The sequence below is a fragment of the Dama dama genome, chromosome 13, assembly GCF_033118175.1.
Source record: "Dama dama isolate Ldn47 chromosome 13, ASM3311817v1, whole genome shotgun sequence".
Classification (NCBI taxonomy): domain Eukaryota; kingdom Metazoa; phylum Chordata; class Mammalia; order Artiodactyla; family Cervidae; genus Dama; species Dama dama.
Genome location: NC_083693.1, coordinates 28290402 through 28308264, shown reverse-complemented (window position 1 = coordinate 28308264; position 17863 = coordinate 28290402). Strand labels below are relative to the sequence as shown.

At 50.6% G+C, this 17863-nt stretch overlaps 1 protein-coding gene across 1 annotated transcript; it reads left to right on the top strand.

The window, feature by feature from the left end:
• The first annotated feature begins 6582 nt into the window (after window positions 1-6582).
• On the top strand, window positions 6583-14554 carry LOC133067768 (myeloid-associated differentiation marker-like). The gene is made up of 3 exons (XM_061158669.1): window positions 6583-6655; window positions 7473-7551; window positions 12321-14554. The coding sequence occupies exon 3, from the start codon at window positions 12380-12382 to the stop codon at window positions 13307-13309; it is 930 nt and encodes a 309-aa protein (XP_061014652.1). The 5' UTR covers window positions 6583-6655; window positions 7473-7551; window positions 12321-12379; the 3' UTR covers window positions 13310-14554.
• Window positions 14555-17863: the final 3309 nt, after the last annotated feature.

The following is a 17863-nucleotide window of genomic DNA, read 5'->3' as shown; positions in this document are numbered from 1 at the left end:
GAGGAAATGGCCCCAAATCTCCCCACTCAGAGGAGGACCGAGGAAGGGCAATCCCTGATTTTTTCAAGAAACTGGTCCAGGACCACAGAATGGAAACATCTGTGCCCCAGGCTCTGTTCTGGATGCGGCTCAGGCCACAGTCCAGAGGGCGTCAGCTGGAGTCACCGTGTGCAGAGGAGGCTCTGGCCGGCTAAGGAGGGAGCCTCTGGCCACTGCCCCAGGAGACAGGGAGCCCAGGCCAGGCAGGGAGCAAGGGAAGGGGCTGAGGCTTGGGCACCAGGCAAATAGGGGATCGTCTCCATCAACTGTGTGTGCTAAAGGGCTGGGGGAGGCCCTGGACACTAAGTAGGTGGGTTTGGGGGCCACAGCTCCCCCTCCCCATCCAAGCTGATTGGGTGGCATCACCAACACAATGAACATGAGCTTGAGCAAGTTCCAGGAGTTGGTGATGGACAGGAAAGCCTGGCGTGCTGCAGTCCATGGGGTTGCAAAGAGTCAGACCCCTGAACGCAAGGTGCCTCCCTTCTCTCTGCCTTTGGAGACGGGCCTGTGTGGGCATCTCTCAGCTCCTCCCCCAGCCTGTCTGCTTTGGAGTCAGAGCAGATGTGACTGTGAATCCAGTCGTGGACCCCACATCTGCCTCTCTCTTCACTCTGGGCTTTTGTTTCATCTTCCCCTGCTATGGTCAGCCCTCTATATGCCCAGCAGAAAGGAATTTCCTTTTTCTAAAGGAAACACGAGTTTCCTAAACAGGGCAAGAGCATTCGGGCTGCTGGGCTGGACTCTGAAGAAGTGAAAAGTCAAGAATGTGCATGAACAAGGGAGTCTGAGAGACCTCAGACTGTGCGGGCGCCTGGAAGCAGTTTGTGTTTTTGACAAGAATCACTGGAGAGTTGGACCACTAGGAAGTGACTGAGGAAACTCAAGTTGTGAAAGAGAAACACGTTCACCACCAAGCAGAGGTCATTGGGAAAGAGGGTCTGTATAATCAGGAGGGATGTGATGAATAAACAGAACCCAGCAGCCAAGAGGGAACAAGCAGAGAGGGTGGATAGAGGGGAGGGAGCCGGCTTCCATCTCCACGTCTGATTCTCAAGACTGGCAAGTCCAGGGGCCCCGAGAAGAGGGGGGCTGGGAGGGACCAGGGGTCTCTGGCACCCCTCCCCCATCAAGCAGATGAGGAAAGGGACTCAGCAGCAGCGAGTGCCCTCCTCGGGGGCGCGGGGCAGGTTTGTGCAGAACTAGGGTTGATGGGGCAGAATCCCAGCCTGGAGGATGCTGCTCCCACATGTCACAAGCAGCGTAGGGCTGTGGACAGACAACCAGCCTGGGGACAGGACACCTGGGTCCTGACTCTGACTCTGCCACACACAGGGTGACTCTGGACACGTCCTGCCCCTCCCTAGGGTCCAGCTGCTCCTACTCTATGACCAGACTACGTTTATCTCATTCAGTCGTGTCCAGCTCTTTATGACCCCATGTACTGCAGACCACCACACTCCTCTGTCCATGGGATTTCCCAGGCAAGAATACTGGAGTGGGTTGACATTCTCTTCTCCAGGGAATCTTCCCAATCCAGGGTTCAAACCCAGGTGTCCTGAACTGTAGGAGGATTCTTTACGATCTGAGCCACCAGGGAAGCCCCTATGACGAGAAGTTTGAACTAAATACAGGATGATTACACTTTCTTTTGAGCACCACAGTGAGGGGACTGGAATAGCCTTGGAATTGTGGCAAATGGCCCTTAACCTCTCAACAGGAAGAATTGAGAGCCGCCGCCATGAACTATGAGGCTTGGACAGCAAGCCCCTCAGGTGAGCCACCCTGGACAATTCTTTTACTAAAGCCCAGAGACATTTCCATCCTCCTGGGAAGTGAGGTCCCAGGGTTCTGTTCAATTTGATTTAGAAAAATATGAGAATATGAGGTTCCTGCACTGAGACTTGCAGAGGTCAACACATTCTTGCTTTTGTGGATGAAAAATTAACCAATAGTCAAGCTAAGAAAGAATTGGAAACTTTATTGGAACCAACCTGAGAAGTGTAACTGGGGAGACAGTCTCTCAAGAAGCTCTGAGAACTGTTTCAAGGAGGTTAGGGTTGGAGGTCAGTATGTGCGTAATTTGGGGGAAAGACATGAAATCAACCCATGTCTTGGTAGAAGGTTCCTTCACTCAGGAAGAACAGATATCATAGTTAATGCTTTTAGTGCTTCCTAAGCATGGACAGATGCAAGAAACTGGGTTCATAGAAAAGTCTCCTGAAAATATCGAAGTATGTGAGGGCAGGTTCTGCCAGTTTTCTCAGAGTACGAAGTATAATCCTGACCTTTTCCATGACTTTCTTTCAGAGTGGATTGCAGGTCAGTGAATTTCAGCAGCTAGTGACTTGATTCTTCTAGAACTGGGTGGTGGGCAACATTCTTTATCATACAATCTATTTGTTTCCATCTTAATCTCAATCAAGGTTTGGGAGGACTTTTCCCAGGTCAGGTGAGAATTTCATTGATGTACAATTATTCATTTAGTCCTGGTAACAGTAGCCAAAATCCTTTGGACCAACAGTCTTACTTGTCTGTCAGGCTCTTGGAAATGATTCCCTCCTATTGCTTCTTCCCATATCTCAAGTCACCTTATTACAGTCATGGATCTTATAAAACTGTGTGTTAGGTCACCTGGTCATTATTGTTTTTATCAGAGGCTCAATGACATATTTGTTAGTGCAAGAAACAATATTCTTGTAAAACAGCATACTATAAGTGATATAGCTAGTGACATTAACAAGGTCATAGGTAGGCAGTGCCATATAAAGTCACAAGGCTGGGGTTAGAACAAAAATTGATGTTTACAATGGGTCAGGTATTTCTGCCCTTAGGTAGGTCTGGTTAGCACATACTGCAGATGCACACTGCACACCTCAGGGGAGGGAGAAGGTCAAAACAGGCAGAGAAAAACTTTGTTTAAGTTTTTCTTGTCTTTCCTTAAAATATGAATTTTATTTCATTGCTTATTAAGATTTGCCTGTCATGGGAACCACCTCCTAGAGCCTTCCCCATTTACCCCACCTGCCCCTGGGTGAAGATCACATGCGTCCTCCCAGCACAGGAGTGAGGGGCAACAGTGGGGGTCCTTCCCTGTCCCTCCCTCACAGCTCTGATGCCTGGGGCCCCTCTGGTTCTGTGACACCAGGATGCTGGCTCTGAGGTTTTGCAGCAGAGAGCAGGAGACTAAGGACAATATTGGTGGCTTCCCGGCCACCAGTTATTATAAAGGGTGCTGGTCCAAATGCACCTGTGAGCACAGACATACAGGCACATACACAGGCAAACACACACGCTGGGCATGCAGGCAGGGACACACCTTTAAATACAGTCAACCGGGCTCTGGTCCTTTAAGAGCGAAGGGGACAGAAAGTCTAGTGCTGGGGACACAACTGTTAGTTGTCTTGGGCAGGACCATGCCCCCAGGTCCTGGGGGAAGGCAGGAGTGTGGAGACATTGGGAAGGGCTCCCAGAGCCCATCCCAGAGATGAGGGCTTGGATGAGAGTAAAAATCTGCTCCATCCTTCTGAGCTCTGAGCAAATTTTGGGCAGTTAGCATATGTCAGGTTTGTGGGTTTTTTCTTTTATATTTGTATTGAGGTTAAAAAAGAACATTACAGTTGTAGGAGAAAGGTCGAGCCTTCACCTATGATTGATAGCAGGGTTCAGTGGTATCCAGAAATTCCAGAGAATTAAAAAATCCATGTTTATTTACATTTATTTAGATCATATTATGTGTGGGTCCTGAAGTAGGAAGCAGCATCAGAAAACAACTGACACATAGAAACACACGTTTGTGCAGCACAAACTCAAGCAATTCAGTTTCCTCGACTACGGGATCAGCAATACCCACCCATTCAACACCACCCATTAACAAAGCTTTGAAAAGAAACTTTCCATGCAAAAATATAGTCACCCAGTAATTTTTGTCCTTGAGACAATAAAATTTAAAGAAAAATATAACACCCAGGCTAACATCACCTTTAATGCTGGCAGTGGCGATGTCCTTCTCCCTGCAGATTTAGGACCTACTGTTTTGATCACTGAGGCAGGAGGGCCACATCACTGCCCCTCACCAACACTGCAGACAGGAGTCTTCAAGAGTCTGGGGTTCTTCACCAGCTCCTACTTTGATTTCACAGAGAGTAGTTGCGATGGGGAGGCATTCAGCCTTTGCTTCTTTTAAGATGGCCTCTGCTGGCAGTGGGTTTTCAGTAAGCCTGGAGAAATTCTGGAGCCAGTGTCAGACGGGGTCAACCACCAGTTGGGCCCAGGGACCCAGGGTCTCTGCTTGAAGACTCCTCCCACTGGAAATTACTGACCTGCAGAGACTTTTGTTCAACTTAAAGGAATGGTGGACTGTATACCCCATCCCCAGGGAGAAAGTGGGCCATATCTCTTGGTACTCACCCCCAACCCCACCCTCCTTCCAACACACACACACCAACTAAGGCACCCCCAGGGGGACAGAGTTGCTTTGGCAACGAGGCCCCTCCAGAGGCCCAAGGTGTGAACAGATGCACGGAGGGCTGTATGATGTGGAGTCAGCACCTTAGGAGGTGGGAGGGGGTGGTGGGCAGAGAAGGAAGGAGTCTTAGGTCCTGATGGATCAGAAGAAGGAAAATAAGGAGAGGTGGTCAGGACACAGGAGATGGCAAAACCAAGGATGACCAGAAAGGGGCAAAAAGCAGAAAATGTCGAATAGATGAGAGCAGCAAGAGAAAGAGGCAGAACAGGATGTGAGCAAACACACCAAACAGGGCAAAGACAGAGCAGAAGGAGTGAAGGAACAGAAAAGAGAGTGAGATGAATGGGGAAGGATGTGAGGAGGGAGAGAGGGAGCCAGGAAGAGGACATCAGAGGATGCCAGAGCTGTATTAAAAAAGACCCTCTCAATTAGAAAGCAAATTCTTAGTCCCTACAAAAGCCTCACAGGCCAGTTACTCAGTGTCAGCCACATAAATCGCAGGTGGACGGCTGTCAGATGGCCGCAGCTAGTTGCTGGTCCCAGGTGCACACCAAGCAGGTGAGTCTATCGCTGCAGCTCACATCACTGGACCACTGGGGCTGCCCATCCAACTTCTTGTTGAACTGGTGGAGCTGACAGAGGACCAGAGCACTAGGGTAGAGGAGCAATCAGAGCACTGTCTGCTCCGACAGGATACAGGTAGGGAACAGAGCTTTTTGTCTTTGACTCGATCATACCCCTTCACTATGAAGTTCACAGCTCCATCCAGGAGGAAGCATATGAACTACACAACCATGAACAAGGGGCTGGCTGATGCTGATACTGGTGGGGGCTGCTGATGAAGGTGATGATGAGCCAGTCAGCATAGTTCTCTGGCTTCCTGGCCAGGCCGGGGAAGGCTGGCTTGAACCAGACCATGCCTCCAGGCTGGATATGATGCAGAACGCTTCAATGGCATAGAGTACAGCAGCCACGAAAGCGAATGCAGTGGCAGTGATGACCCTGTTTCGGGTGGAGCCTGGAGACAAGAACTTGATGTAGGTGGTGCCGAAGATAATGGACATTGAGAGGCAGAAGATGAAGAAGTAAAAGGCATGGGCGCAGAGAAAGCTGTCCCAGGAGAAGGGGAGGCAGGACTGGAGCCCACAAAACTCCCCTATGAAGATGGTGAGGGTCACAGTGAAGCAGATGCACCAGAAGAACATGCACCAGTTAATTACGCCCTCCATCAGAGTGTCCTCAGTGGCCCCCAGCGAGAAGGGCACATTGGTGGAGAGCAGCTGCCCCAAGTGGAGGAAGAAGGCCTTGGTGCCCAGGCCTGAGGACGGGCACATGGTGATCATGGTGGTCAGGCAGGTCACCGGCCCCGGTCTGTAGCCTTGCCTGTTTCTCAACCAAAGGCTTATGAATAGTTAAACCGAGTTTGATGTTCTGGTTTCAGTTTTTGCTTTGCCGTTTAAGCTCAGTTTCTGCCTCAGTTCTTTTTTCTCTAGAAAATATAAAACCACTGACCCCTAGAACTGATGTGCTGATCTGAACAAAGTAAGGACCACACTCACATTCTCAGCCCAGAGAGGCTCCTGGTGGTTACTGTAAAGTCCCCCAAAATAGAAGTACAAAGCACCCTGGCATGCAGCCTGCAGCCTGCTTCCCTCCTTGTATAAATCCTGGCTGAGCCTTGCTGTGTTGGGAGTTGATTCTTCTGAGCAGTAAAACACCTTCTCTCCTTGGTTGCTGACTTCCTTAAGATAAAGCTACTTTTTTTAAACCCAGACTTAGCTCTCTGTACTGGCTTCTTCAGCAACAAGCAGCTGGGCCTGAGTTTCTTGACTCAGGACCTGGGACAGGACTCAGGACCTTGACTCAGGACTTGGGCCTGGGACAATGTTGAGCATCTAGGCAGGAGTCAGGTCCCCAAGTCTCCAGCCCCTCCCTTTCTTCCTAGAGCAAGGAGCAGAGTGCCATTGGGAAGATAGGGTGGAGTGCCAGCTATTCCCAGCGAAGATCTATAGGTCTTTTCCAGCAGCTGCTGAACTTGCTAGTTTCAGGACCTTGCCCTGTCCCTCCCCACACCTTGCTCACAGTGAGCTTTCACTTTTGTCAAGAGAAGGAAACTGGCCTCTGAAGGAGCACCGACATCTTGACTAAGTGAGTAGAGGGGTGTGGGCCCCAGAAGCCCCCCTTCCCACCTGTTTGGGTATATTCTTTGCTCTTTGGAACTTTGGGGCCACTTGGAGACTGCAGAAGTGGAAATGGCTTGTTTGTGACTCTGTAGCACTCTCTTCCCAAGGAAGAATTGCTTGTTTGTTTTAATCTGTTCTAGGGGAGCCAGTGAAGTGGGGAGAGGGAATCTATATCCATCCCTTCTACAAGTCCACCGGCACACATCTTGGCAGATGGGCAAAACTAGAGGTATTATTGCAGGAAGAGGGATCCCTTCCAGGGCCCAAAACTGGGCTCTTGTCTGACACTCAGAAATGAATTATCCAAGGAGACACATGTGCTGACAAAGCAAGAGATTTTATTGGGAAAGGGCACCCGGGTGGAGAGCAGGAGGGTAAGGGAACCCAGGAGAACAGCTCTGCCACATGGCTCACCGTCTTGGGTTTTATGGTGATGGGATTAGTCTCCGGGTTGTCTTTAGCCAATCATTCTGACTCAGAGTCCTTCCTAGTGGTGCCTTGTTCAGCCAAGAGGGATGCCAGAGCGAAGGATTCCAGGAGGTGTTTGGACACATGTTGTCTCCTATTGACCTTTCCCGAACTCTTCCACTTGGTGGTGGCTTATTAGTTCCATGTTTCTTACCGGGACCTCCTGTCGTAAAACAACTCAAACAAGTGGTTACTAGGGTTCCTGGCCAGGGTGGGTGGCTGTATTCATGTGCTTCCCCTAACAGTATGACCTTGTAATCAAGAACAAAATGGTTTTCTACTTTTAATACAACCTGGCCCATGTATGTTTTCAGTTGTGAAGAACATTGGTTCCTGCATGGATCTCTAAATTATTCCAGTATTTTGCAGTTAGAGCTCTTTTGTCAACATCTGGTAAGTGGGAGGGAACTCCATGCGCAGATCTTCCTATTACTCCATAATAAGGATTCTTCCAACAAGGGCACTAAATTAAAGGCAAAAAGGAAACTAAACTGTGAAAAGCCTGCCCCCTTTATAGAGGAGTCTGCAGGCAAGGGAGAGAGAAGAGGGGGTCAGCTTTGTAGGGAACTGAATCCAGCCCCCGCTCTGTGGTTCCAGCCCTGATGCCCGAGGCTGGGGCTGCCACGGGATCTGCACCCCCCTCACCCCCACTCCAGTCTCTGGAAGGAGGGGGGTTCTAGTGTGTTGGCGGGGCACAGCCTTAGCGTCACCCAGGGTAAGGACGAAAGGAGGTCTGAAGTAGTCTCTCCGTTTAAGACCTGACAGATGGCTCAACTTGGCCAGTGTGTCCCCTGGGGGTGGGGGTGGGGCGGGGGGCATGCCGGGGTGCATTTCCACTGAGACAATTCCCCGCAAGGGGTTTCAGTGCAGAAGAGTTAGTGGCTGTTATTGGACATACAATCTTTTTCTCACCTCAGACCTACTAAACTGGAAAAAACCAAATCCTCCAAGTTGATCCACAAAAACTGGTGGAAATGTTCATTAGTATTTTTTTCAAACCACCGTCTAACATGGGCTGATGCACAGACGTGGGTGATGATTGTGTTCACAGTGGAGGAGCGGTACCTCGTCCCAGACAAAGCCCAACACTCATCTCTTGGTATTTGGCTTCTTGAGGGATAAGCAGACAAGCCTGAGTTCAGTAACATGGGACAAGCTAAAGGGCCTCCAGAAGCTAAAAGAGACAAGGAGGGACCCTCCTCTGGGGCATCAGAGACAGAGCAGCCCTGCTGACACCTTGTTTCAAAATGCTGATCTCCAGAACTGTGAGAGAACACATTTCTACTGTTTTAAGCCACCAAGCTTGTGATAATTTGTTGCAAATTTAGGAAACCGGATTTAATTTCCTGAAATGAAAAATATATTCTTTGTCATATTTTTAAAAAAATTTCTCAGAAAAACTTGCTGACCTTCTGCCCTAGAGCATGGTGGTCACATGAATCCCAGGATCCACTGTCACATCCTTTGTCCCCCAGTGTCTGAGACTCACAGGGGAGGGTCCACTGATGCCCAAGGAGCCAGAGGGAAGGAAATAAGGGGATGGAGAGCACTAGGGTCCCTGGAGAGGACCAGCTGCACCTGTCTAGGGTGGGGGAAAAGCAAGATGCTCTGGGAAGACATGGTCTCATGTTTACAAAACAGTAAAAAAGGTACAGATACTCCCGACAAACATGTATGCATTTATGGACAAACATGTATGCATGTATGTACACACGTGTCTACATATGATTTCAGAGCATTTGAAATGTACTGAAGGCTGAGGTTGAGGTTGAGGACATCCATCCCTGGATGGAGGGATGGACCTTCCTGTGAGCAGGCAGGAAGCCTGGCCATGCCGACGGGAAACTAGTCACAGGAGAGATGATCGTAGTCCTGCTTTATGTCAATTACGCATGAGAATGACAGAAATACAGAAAACACTAAACAGAGATGAAGATGGAAAGCAATATAAAGAAAAGAGCCTAGCAGCTGCTTATCTCCAGCAACCCCACTGCCAAGGGAACCAAACCAGGTGACACTGTATCTCCTGAGGCTTGAAAAGGAGCTGTAATCCAGATTTTCATGTGAAATTAAAACAATGTGCAGCCACCAAACACTCGGGAAAGAAATAGTAATACTACTGATTCCACATCATTTTTTCATGAAAACGCTGTGATGGAAAACTGAACACATTGAGTCCACCTCGAGTACAAAGTGGTTTGCAGCCCCTGATCTGCAGCAAATCAAGCTGTCTGTGCTGATGTCCAGAGTGGGGCCAGGACCTTCTGGGTCCTCTGTGAGGGGGCGGGGAGGTAGCTGGCACGGATTGAGGGTTCCATGTGACAGGCCCTCTGATGAACCCGTCGCATGCTTTTATTCATTTAATTGACACAAAGTAGGTATAGAGACATTGAACAGATGGGGAAACTGAGGTTCTGTTGAGTAGCTTGCCATGATCATCCAGCCATGAAGGCTCTACTCCTTGTCTCTCTGAGTGTCCATCTCATCTCCTCCTTCTCTGTCCTTCTGGCACCTCCTCCTTTTTTCCTCCGTCCTGGCCATGACCTTCCCGGCTCCCTGTCTTCCAGTCCACACGCCTGGCTGCTGGGCAGGCGGGGCTCAGCCACACCCAGGCTGTGGTCTGACGGGGGCACCACGTCCAGGCTCACAGACTAGAGTGGAGGAGGGGCTGCTGGGAGACTCAGACAAAGCTGCTGCTTTCCAGGTAGGGGAACAGGGGCCCACAGAGGGCACAGGCCTGACCCAGGATCACACGGTTGGAACCCCCATGCCTCCTCTTCTCCATATCCCCTCTGATGCATTCAATGGATTCAAAGCATTCAATGCATTGAAGTTGTCTCTTAGTCTTAGGTGGAATTTCAGGGTGAGTTCAAGTAATTAAACTGGGATCAAACTGGGGTACAGAGGGCATGACACCCCCTGCCTCCCTCACCCCATGCCCCTCCTCACCTCGGCAGTGCCCATTGAGAGGCCAGCACGCTCCGGGTCTCCACTGGAATTGGGGCTCAAGAAGCTTTGTGAGTCTCTGGAGGTTCTCAGGTTTGCTCTGTGTTTCTCTTTCCACCTCAGCTTGTCCCAGGGTTTATTGTCAGCAAAAATAACAAAGCCCCTGATGGCAGGAAGCTGGCTGGGGCTCAGGGTGCTGGCCCTTCAGGCCTGGGGGCCTCTCAGCAAATAGTCCCTTGGAAACAGGGCAGCTGTCTCTGAGGAGGGGCGGGCTGGGAGGGGCCTCACTCCCCCACACTGGACCCTGGAGGAGCCCCTGTGTGAGCAGGACTGCAGCCCTGGCTGGCGGGACTGCCTTGGGCAGGTGACCTGGGCAATTCCATGGTCTCCAGGGTCCCTGCCACTCTGGCCACGTGTCCCTGTCACAGCCCTGAAACCCCTTCAGGCACCTGTTCTCCTGTCTCAGTTCCAGCCCAGGCCCCTCCTCCATGGGGAAGGTTGGCTCCATGCCTGCATCTCTTCTGGGTCAGAAGACACGTATTGGGCTGCCTCAGGGCCACTGGGACCCTGGAATCTCCCCAGTCATCTCCACTCTGTGCCCCCGCCCCAACCCCACCCAGTCCTGGATGAATCCTCAGGACTGTCCTCTCCCAGGGGTTAGCAGGGGCCTCCTCTTTCAGCTTCTGCCCTTTAAAGGGGGTGATCATCCGTCCATCCACACCCCTTCCCTGAGATGCCCTGAAAGGCTCCTCATCACCATCAGACACAGCATCCTTGTTCATTTCCAATCCCTTCCTCCCAGCTTTGAAGCTGCTAACCAGTCTCCCAGGCCAGGAGAATCCTGCTCAGGTAGGACTTCTGCTAGATCTTTCCAGACTCCACCTGGATGGCAGCCTTGGAGCCCAACACTGTGTTACTTTAGTCTGTGGTTCCTCAATGTTGCCCCACCTTGGAGTCATGCTGGGTTGGGCTCCTTCCTCAAAGAGGAAGCATCACATGTGAAGGCAAAAATGCGTGGAGGGGATTCACAACAGTCCCTACTCCCATGTCATCCTGTCCCCACGGCCTTGCTCTCACCCCATGGCTCCTCCCTGTTCACCCCTGAAGCTGCCCTCCTCTGGATGGGGCTGTGTCCCCTCAGATGGCAGCTCCTTCTAGTGATGGCTGCGGGGAGGTGAGGCGGGGACATGTGTGTCTTCAGGTTGCTATAAAAGGAGGCCGTGGCCCTGAGGATGTCTCCTTTGTCCCAGAGCCCTGAGTTTTGGTCCTGGGCTCCCACCCACGGGCCTGGCTGACCTGCTGGGCTGTAGAACAAAGTGCTCAAACCCATGACTTTTTTATTTTTAACTTGGATTTCCACCGCTATGCTTTTAACCTTAGGGAAGGCACTTGACTCCTGGTTTTCCCATCTGTAGAATAAGGTTAGCACAACAATAAACAGTTCCTTTTTGAGAATCCTTGGGGTCAGATATTCTCCAGAATTAAGAATTTTTCAGTTTTGACAGGTGACATGATACATATACACTATAGGAGATGACACCCCACTGGGGTCTGAAAGAATTTTGTGATCAAACACATTACTGTTTCAGCAAATGGACTTTTGAACATTTACACTAAGTGAAATAAGAAAGAAGGAAAAAAGTTTAGTCCCTCAGTCACGTCCTACGCTTTGTGACCCCATGGACTGTAGCCTACCAGGCTCCTCTACCCATGGGATTTTCCAGGCAAGAGTAGTGGAGTGGGTTGCCATTTCCTTCTCCAGAGGATCTTCCCGACCCAGGGATCAAACCCGGGTCTCCCACATTGTAGGCAGACGCTTTACCGTCTGAGCCATCAGGGAAGTCCAAACAAAACCATAAATGGTCTCTCTCCTATGCTTTCAGCTCAGAATTGGTTACCAAACAATTTTTAAAAATTCTTTTTCCAACTTGAAGGTTTGTGATTGTAGAAAAGACCATGGTATCCTGTATTTCTGTAGATATTGACATGCAGCAGAAAGACAAAAATGTTGGTGGTTTGAGGCCAGATCCAACCCAGCTGTGAGATGAGACAAGTCTCCTGACGAGGCCAAAGCTGATGGGTGGGGAGAGTCATTGTGGAGTGTCTGTGATCTTGCCTGAGTGTCTGAGCCACTGGTTCAAACTCCACAGATCCCGAGCCTCAGCCCTCACAGGGCCCTGAGCCTTTTCTGATCATCTCACTCAATCTGCCTTCAGCTCTGGATCTTTCTCTGGTGAGACCTAAGTGAAGACCGCTCCATACTGGTGACTCTAACATGCCGGACCTTCACTACAGCATGTCCACCTGGGCGATAATCGCATATAAAGCAGATGTGCACTCCCTGTGCTGCTTCCTCCGCTTCCCGCAGACGATCTCCATGTGTATCGCCTTCTCCCTGGTGGCCAGCATGGGCCACGAGAGGGGGGCTATAGGTGACTGGTGCCTAGCCATCTGGTGCCTCTGTTTCATCGTGACCTTCTTCATGTCTATGTTCGAGTACCGTTACTATTACCGCAACTTTCCTTTTTTCTGGTACAAATTACCCATCACCTATGCCTGCTATGCGGCCCTCCTCTGCCTCTCGACCTCCATCATCTACTCCGTCTTCTACGTCCAGTACCTGCCTCATGGTCCTTCCCGAGACCGGGCCATCGCTGCCTCTGCATTCTCCTGCATCGCCTGTGTGCTCTATGCCATAGATGTGGCCTACACATGGAAACACTACGAGTTCAAGAACGTCCCCTGCTATGTGCACACATTACCAGGCCTGCTAAAGATTCTGGAGAGCTTTGTGGCCTGTGTCATCTTTGCCTTCCTCAGCAACACCTCCCTGTACCTGCACCAGCCGGCCCTGGAGTGGTGCGTGGCCGTGTACTCCATCTGCTTCGTCCAGGTAGCTGTGGCCATGCTGCTGCGGCTGGGTGGCTGGGAGAACAGACTGCCCCTTCCGCTCCCCATTTTCCATCTGGGGCTGACCGTGCTCTCAGTCATCCTCTATGTCAGCGCTCTGGTCCTCTGGCCACTCTACCAGTTTGATGAGAAGTTAGGTGGACAACCCCACTGGGACAGCGATATGAGCTGCGTTGGTGAGCTCATCGACTATGGCTGCGTCTGGGACCAGCGACTGGCTGTGGCTGTCCTGACAGCCATCAACCTGCTGATCTACGTGGCCGACCTGGTGTACTGGACTTGCAGGTTTCTGTAGGGACTGAGCACCAGCCCAGTACCCCTGATCCCCTCCACTCACAGGATGTGTCTTTACAGAGCTCTGCTGTCCCCTGATGCCCTCTTCCTGGCTCCCTCTCTCCCTCCTCACATCCTTCCCATTCATCTCGCTCACTTTTCTGTTTCCTTCCCTCCATCTGCTCTGTCTCCTTCCTATTGTCCTTGGTTGCCCATGTCCTGTTTTGCTTCTTTATCTTGCTTCTCTCAACATTTCTACATTTTCTGCTCTTTACCCCTGTTCTGGTCATCCTTGGTTTTCTCATCTCCTGTGTCCCGACCACCTCTCCCCATTTTCCTTCTTCTGATCCATCAGGACCTGAGACTCTTTCCTTCCCTGTCCACCGCCGTCTCCCACCTCATAAGGTGCTGAATCCACAGCACACAGCCCTCTGTGCAGCTGTTCACACCCTGGGCCTCCGGAGGGGCCTCATTGCCAAAGCGTGTCTGTCCCCCTGGGAGTGCCTTAGTTGCTGTGTGTTTCTGGGTTTGGGAGTGAGGGTGCGTAGCAAGGCTTTGGGCCTCCTTTCTCCCAACAGAAGGGAGTGTATAGTGCACCTCCCCTTGAAGTAAAAAAAAAAAAAAATTCTGGAGGTCACTGATTCCCAATGGGCGAGAGTCCTAAAGCAGAGATTTTGGATCCCTGGGCCCCACCTGATGCTCAGCCTCACCTGAGATTGGTTCCAGAATTCTTCCTAGCTTACTAAACACTGGCTGCCTAGAGGGCAACATAAAGGAATTTAGGATGGCTTCCACCCGCAACCAATCTCTGAAGAATCAAAAAAGGAGCTGGTGAAGAACCTAGGGACTTGAAGATACCTGTCTGCAGTGTGGTGAGGGGCAGCGACATGGCCCTCCCGCCTCAGTGATCAGAACAGCAGGTCCTGCCTCTGCAGGGAGAAGAGCATGGCCACTGCAGCCTTAAAGCTGGTGTTAGCTTGAGATTTTTTTTTTTTTTTTCTTTTTGTATCTTCTGGTCAGGAGGCCAAAAATTATTGGGTGACTTGTTCTTAAAGAGACAGTTTCTTTTCAGAATTTCTTGGGCACGTGGTTTGGGGGTGGGGTGGGGTGGAGTGGTTGTTGCTGCTTCCATTGTCAAAGGAATTGCATTCTTCGAGTGTGAGGTGACACGTATGTGTGTTTCTGTGTACCTGTTGCTTTCTGCTGCTGCTTCCTGAGTTTCTGGAATCAGGTATAATAAGTATATAATTAAAAAATTTTTTCTAGATCTTTTTGTTTCCATCAGCCCCTGCTGTCAAGCATCGGGAAAGGCCTTGTACTTTTTCTCACACACATAATGTTCTTTTTAATCTCAGTATAAAGATAAAGAGCTTCCTCAATGGCTCAGCAATAAAGAATCCTTGGGCAATGCAGGAGACAATGCAAGAGACGCCAGTTTGACCCCTGGGTAAGGTAGATCCCCTGGAGAAGGGCATGGCAACCAACTCCAGTACACTTGCCTGGAGAATCCCATGGACAGAGGAGCCGGGTGGGCTACAGTCCATGGGGTCACTAAGAGTTGACCAAAGCCACATAGCATGCATATAAAGATGAGAGGGGAAAAACAAAGAAACAAAAAGCCCAAACAAAAGCCACATATTCTAATATCCCCAAATTGACCTAGAACTCAAAAGAGTCCTAGTCAGTTTTCACCCTCACCCAAACCTATGTTTTTGAGAACCACTCCCACTGACTCTCCACCTCCACCTGGACCAGAGTCTGGGGATGTGGCCCAGACTCTGAGGCAAGAGGTTGGGCCCGACTCCAATGTCAACATCCTGCCCCCTAACTCTTAAAGCGGCCATGACAGCACCTCAAGGCCTCTCTTTAAAGATGTGTACCGGTATGTATGTTCAGTGCACCTGTGTGTGTACATGTGTGTGTGCTCATGTGCCGCCCTGCAATGACACCAACAGCCCTATATAGGAACTGGTGACGGTAAATGCACCACAAGCCTTCTTCTCCTGCTCTCAGCCACAGAGCCTCAGACCCCAGCATCCTATTGTCACCAGGGCCAGAGGAGCCAGACAAGCAGAGCTGTGGGGGAGGGGAGGGAAGGGACCCCCACTGCTGCCCCTCACTCCTGTCCTGGGATGAAGCATGTGATCTTCACCCAGGGGCAGGTTGGATGGAAGGGAAGGACTTCCAGGAGGTGGTCCCTGTGGCAGGAAAATCTTAAGAAACAATGAAATTAAATTCCTATTTTAAGACAAGACAAGAAAAATTTCAATATGACATTGTTTGTCTGTTTCAGCCTCTTCCCTCTCCTCTAGTGTGCGTTATTCATCTGCATTGTACCTTAACCAGACCTCTTCAAGGGAAGAAATGCCAATTTCACCATAAAGGTGACATTTTCTAGAGGAAGCCGTGTAACACCTCAGGCAATAGCACTGCTAACTTACTTAGGACCTGATTAATGTCTCTAGCTGTATTGCTTGTGCTCTGCCTGTTTTAAAGACTTATGTCTTGTTTCTTGCATTAATAGATCTGTGATTAAGTCTGTGATGAAAAATAATGGTGACTAGGCCTCTTGAAATGATTCATATAATACATATAGTTTTATAAGATCCCTGATTGAAATGCAGTGACTGTTCCCATATGGCTCAATGTAAAGAACCTGCCTGCCAATGCAAGAGACTCACGTTCGATCCCTGGGTCTGGAAGATGCCCTGGAGAAGGAAATGGCAACCCACTCCAGTATTCTTGCCTGGAAAACCCCATGGACCGAGGAGGCTGGCGGGCTATAGTCCATTGGGTCGCAAAGAGTCAGAGATGACTTGGCGTCTAAACCACAACAACAGCTACAGATATGGGAAGAAGCAATAGGAAGGAACCATTTGCTCAGGACTTGGGCCCAGACCACCTCTTTTCTGGGAGCCTTTTTGTCCTCATCCAGTCCGATGACTTTAAGATTCCACTCATCAATAAACATTCTTGCTCACCAAGTGTGTGTGTTCCGGGCCCTATTCTAGACACTGCACAGAGAGCAGAGAACAGAACCAAGAGTTCTGCCCTTGTGGAGCTTGCACTCTAGTACAGGAGATGTGCACATCAATACATAACGTAAGTCCGTGGGTGATAAATGCCACGATAAAGGGAACATGGGTGAGAAGAGGTAGTGGAGTGCCTGTGGGGGTGGTGGGGGCGGGGCGGCAAGGCTGCTCTGTGTATGTGACGTTTAAGAAGAAACAAAAGAAGAGTGTAAGCAGAGTGATGACAACTCCCCAGTTCCTGACTCTGGAGCTGATCTCTGTTGGTATCCAGAGTCATATACACCTGCCTCCTGATCTCTGCCTCCTAATGTCTCAGGACATGTCATACTCAATATGTCCAATCCCACCTCTTCAAGCCCCCACTCCCAAGACACGCTGACCCTTCCTCGTCTTTCCCATCTCAGTCCACGGTCACCAAGTAGGTGGGTTTGGGGGTCCCAGCTCCCCCTCCCCAGAACTCTGAAACCAAGGCGCCTCCCTTCTCTCTGACTTTGGAGACAGGCCTGTTTGGGCATCTCTCAGCTCCTCCCCCAGCCTGTCTGCTTTGGAGTCAGAGCAGATATGACTGTGAATTCAGTCGCGGACCTCAGGTCTGCCTCTCTCTTCACTCTGGGCTTCTAATTCATCTTCCCCTTCTTATGGTCAACCCTCTATATGCCCAGCAGAAAGGAATTTCCTTCTCTTAAAGGAAACACGAGCTCCCTAAACAGGGCAAGAACATTCTGTTTGCTGAGCTGGACTTTGAGGAGTGGAAAGTCAAGAATGCACAGGAACAACAGTGTCTGGGAGATCTCGGACTGTGGAGGCACCTGGATCAGTTTGTGTTTTTGATAAGAATCACTGGAGAGTTGGACTCCAGGGCAGTGACCGAGGAAGTTCTTGTTATGAGAAAGAAACGTGTTCACCGCCAAGCAGAGGTCGTGGGGAAGGAGGGTCTGTGTAATCAAGAGGGATGTGAGCAGCCGAGCAGCCAAGAGGGAACAAGCAGAGAGGGTGGACAGCGGGGAGGGAGCCGGCTTCCATCTCCACGTCTGAGTCTCCAAGACCGGCAAGTCCAGGGGCCCTGGAAAGAGGGGGGCTAGGAGGGACCAGGGGTCTCTGGCACCCCTTCCCCATCTAGTAGATGAGGAAACTGACTCAGCAGCAGTGAGTGCCCTCCTCGGGGGGACAGGGCAGGTTTGTGCAGAACAAGGGTGGACGGGGCAGAATCCCAGCCTGGAGGATGCTGCTGCCACACTTGTCACAAGCAATGTGGGGCTGTGGACAGACAGCTGGTCTGGGGACAAGACACCTGGGTCCTGACTGACTCTGCCACACACAGGGAGACTCTGGACAAGTGTTACCCCTCCTTCGGGTCCAGCTGCTCCTCCTCTTTGACGAGAAGACTAAGCGTATCTCACTCATGCCTGTCTGACTCTTTGTGACACCATGGACTGCAGCCCACCACGCTCCTCTGTCATGCGATTTCCCAGGCAAGAATTCTGGAGTGGGTTGCCATTCCCATCTCCAGGGAATCTTCCCAACCCAGGGATCAAACCCGGGCC

What these genes read in the sequence shown, in the direction of transcription:
- LOC133067768 (XM_061158669.1), top strand. Translation starts at nt 12,380, where the DNA reads ATGCCGGACCTTCACTACAGCATGTCCACCTGGGCGATAATCGCATAT.